The sequence below is a fragment of the Aplysia californica genome, unplaced genomic scaffold (assembly GCF_000002075.1).
Source record: "Aplysia californica isolate F4 #8 unplaced genomic scaffold, AplCal3.0 scaffold01401, whole genome shotgun sequence".
NCBI classification, from domain to species: domain Eukaryota; kingdom Metazoa; phylum Mollusca; class Gastropoda; order Aplysiida; family Aplysiidae; genus Aplysia; species Aplysia californica.
Window position 1 is genome coordinate 76,275 of NW_004798671.1, and position 895 is coordinate 77,169.

General features: G+C 35.4%; 1 protein-coding gene across 1 annotated transcript in view; it reads left to right on the forward strand.

The window, feature by feature from the left end:
* LOC101847630 overlaps positions 1 to 895 on the forward strand; it is a gene marked incomplete in the record, with an annotated part of 42,602 nt that overhangs the window by 34,141 nt on the left and 7,566 nt on the right. The window contains 1 exon segment of the mRNA XM_035973552.1: positions 503 to 550. Coding sequence (XP_035829445.1) covers positions 503 to 550 — 48 coding nt within the window.

Genomic DNA, 895 nt, shown 5'->3' on the forward strand with positions numbered 1-895 from the left:
TATATAAAATTATATATATATAATTTTGGAAGACTTGTTGGCAGATACAATCCAGGGACATCGTCACCTGTTTCCAGCTTGATATATACTAAGCTAGTATCACATTCTGAGAACTCATAATAATAATAATAATGATATGAACTTTGCAATTGTGAGCGCCGTAAAACGTTTACCAAAGTGAAAGTACCACACCCCCAGGAACAGGTTATGTTGAGAAAGGGCATTAGTAAAGCTGAAAACAATTGGTTGCTTTGTATTGTTTGTGTTGCTCAATCCATCACCTTTTTCTCCGTGGGTGGCTGGCGGGTGCTCTGGAACCATGGTATGGTTTACCGCTTATTTCCTCTCAAACATCTATTTTCCTTATCTCGCCTCCTTCTTTTTGTGTTTGTTACTGTCTTGTAACATCTCTAATTGTCGGCACTTATATAATAACCTTATAGTGTTGCAAGTGCCGTAAAACCTTAACTAAATCTACACAAACTGTCTCTCCCCTGAACAGACCTCCTGTGCAGTAGGGTGGTCAATCCTTCTTTCCGAAGTCACGCAGGTAAAATCAAACTTTGTTTGCTTTGTTGTTTGTTCCTTCTTTAAATATTACATCCTTTTACATTTGCCCCGAACTCATGGGCAAAGGTCACCTTCTATCCTTCCATCTTTTTAAAACTTATTTTTAACCTTCTTTTTGTATATTATTATGCTTGTGTGTAATGTTCATTCTTTTTCTTAGTTTTGTCTTATTCTTTACTTTCACACTTCGTTCCGTCTTTGCTATCTTTGTTGTTTTTTTTGGGTTTTTTAAATTAAAAAAATCTAAATCCACACATTTCTTCATATTAAGGGTTTGCCTACCTATTTCTTTTTGATAAGTGCCTTAAAAATTCTGAAGTCAACT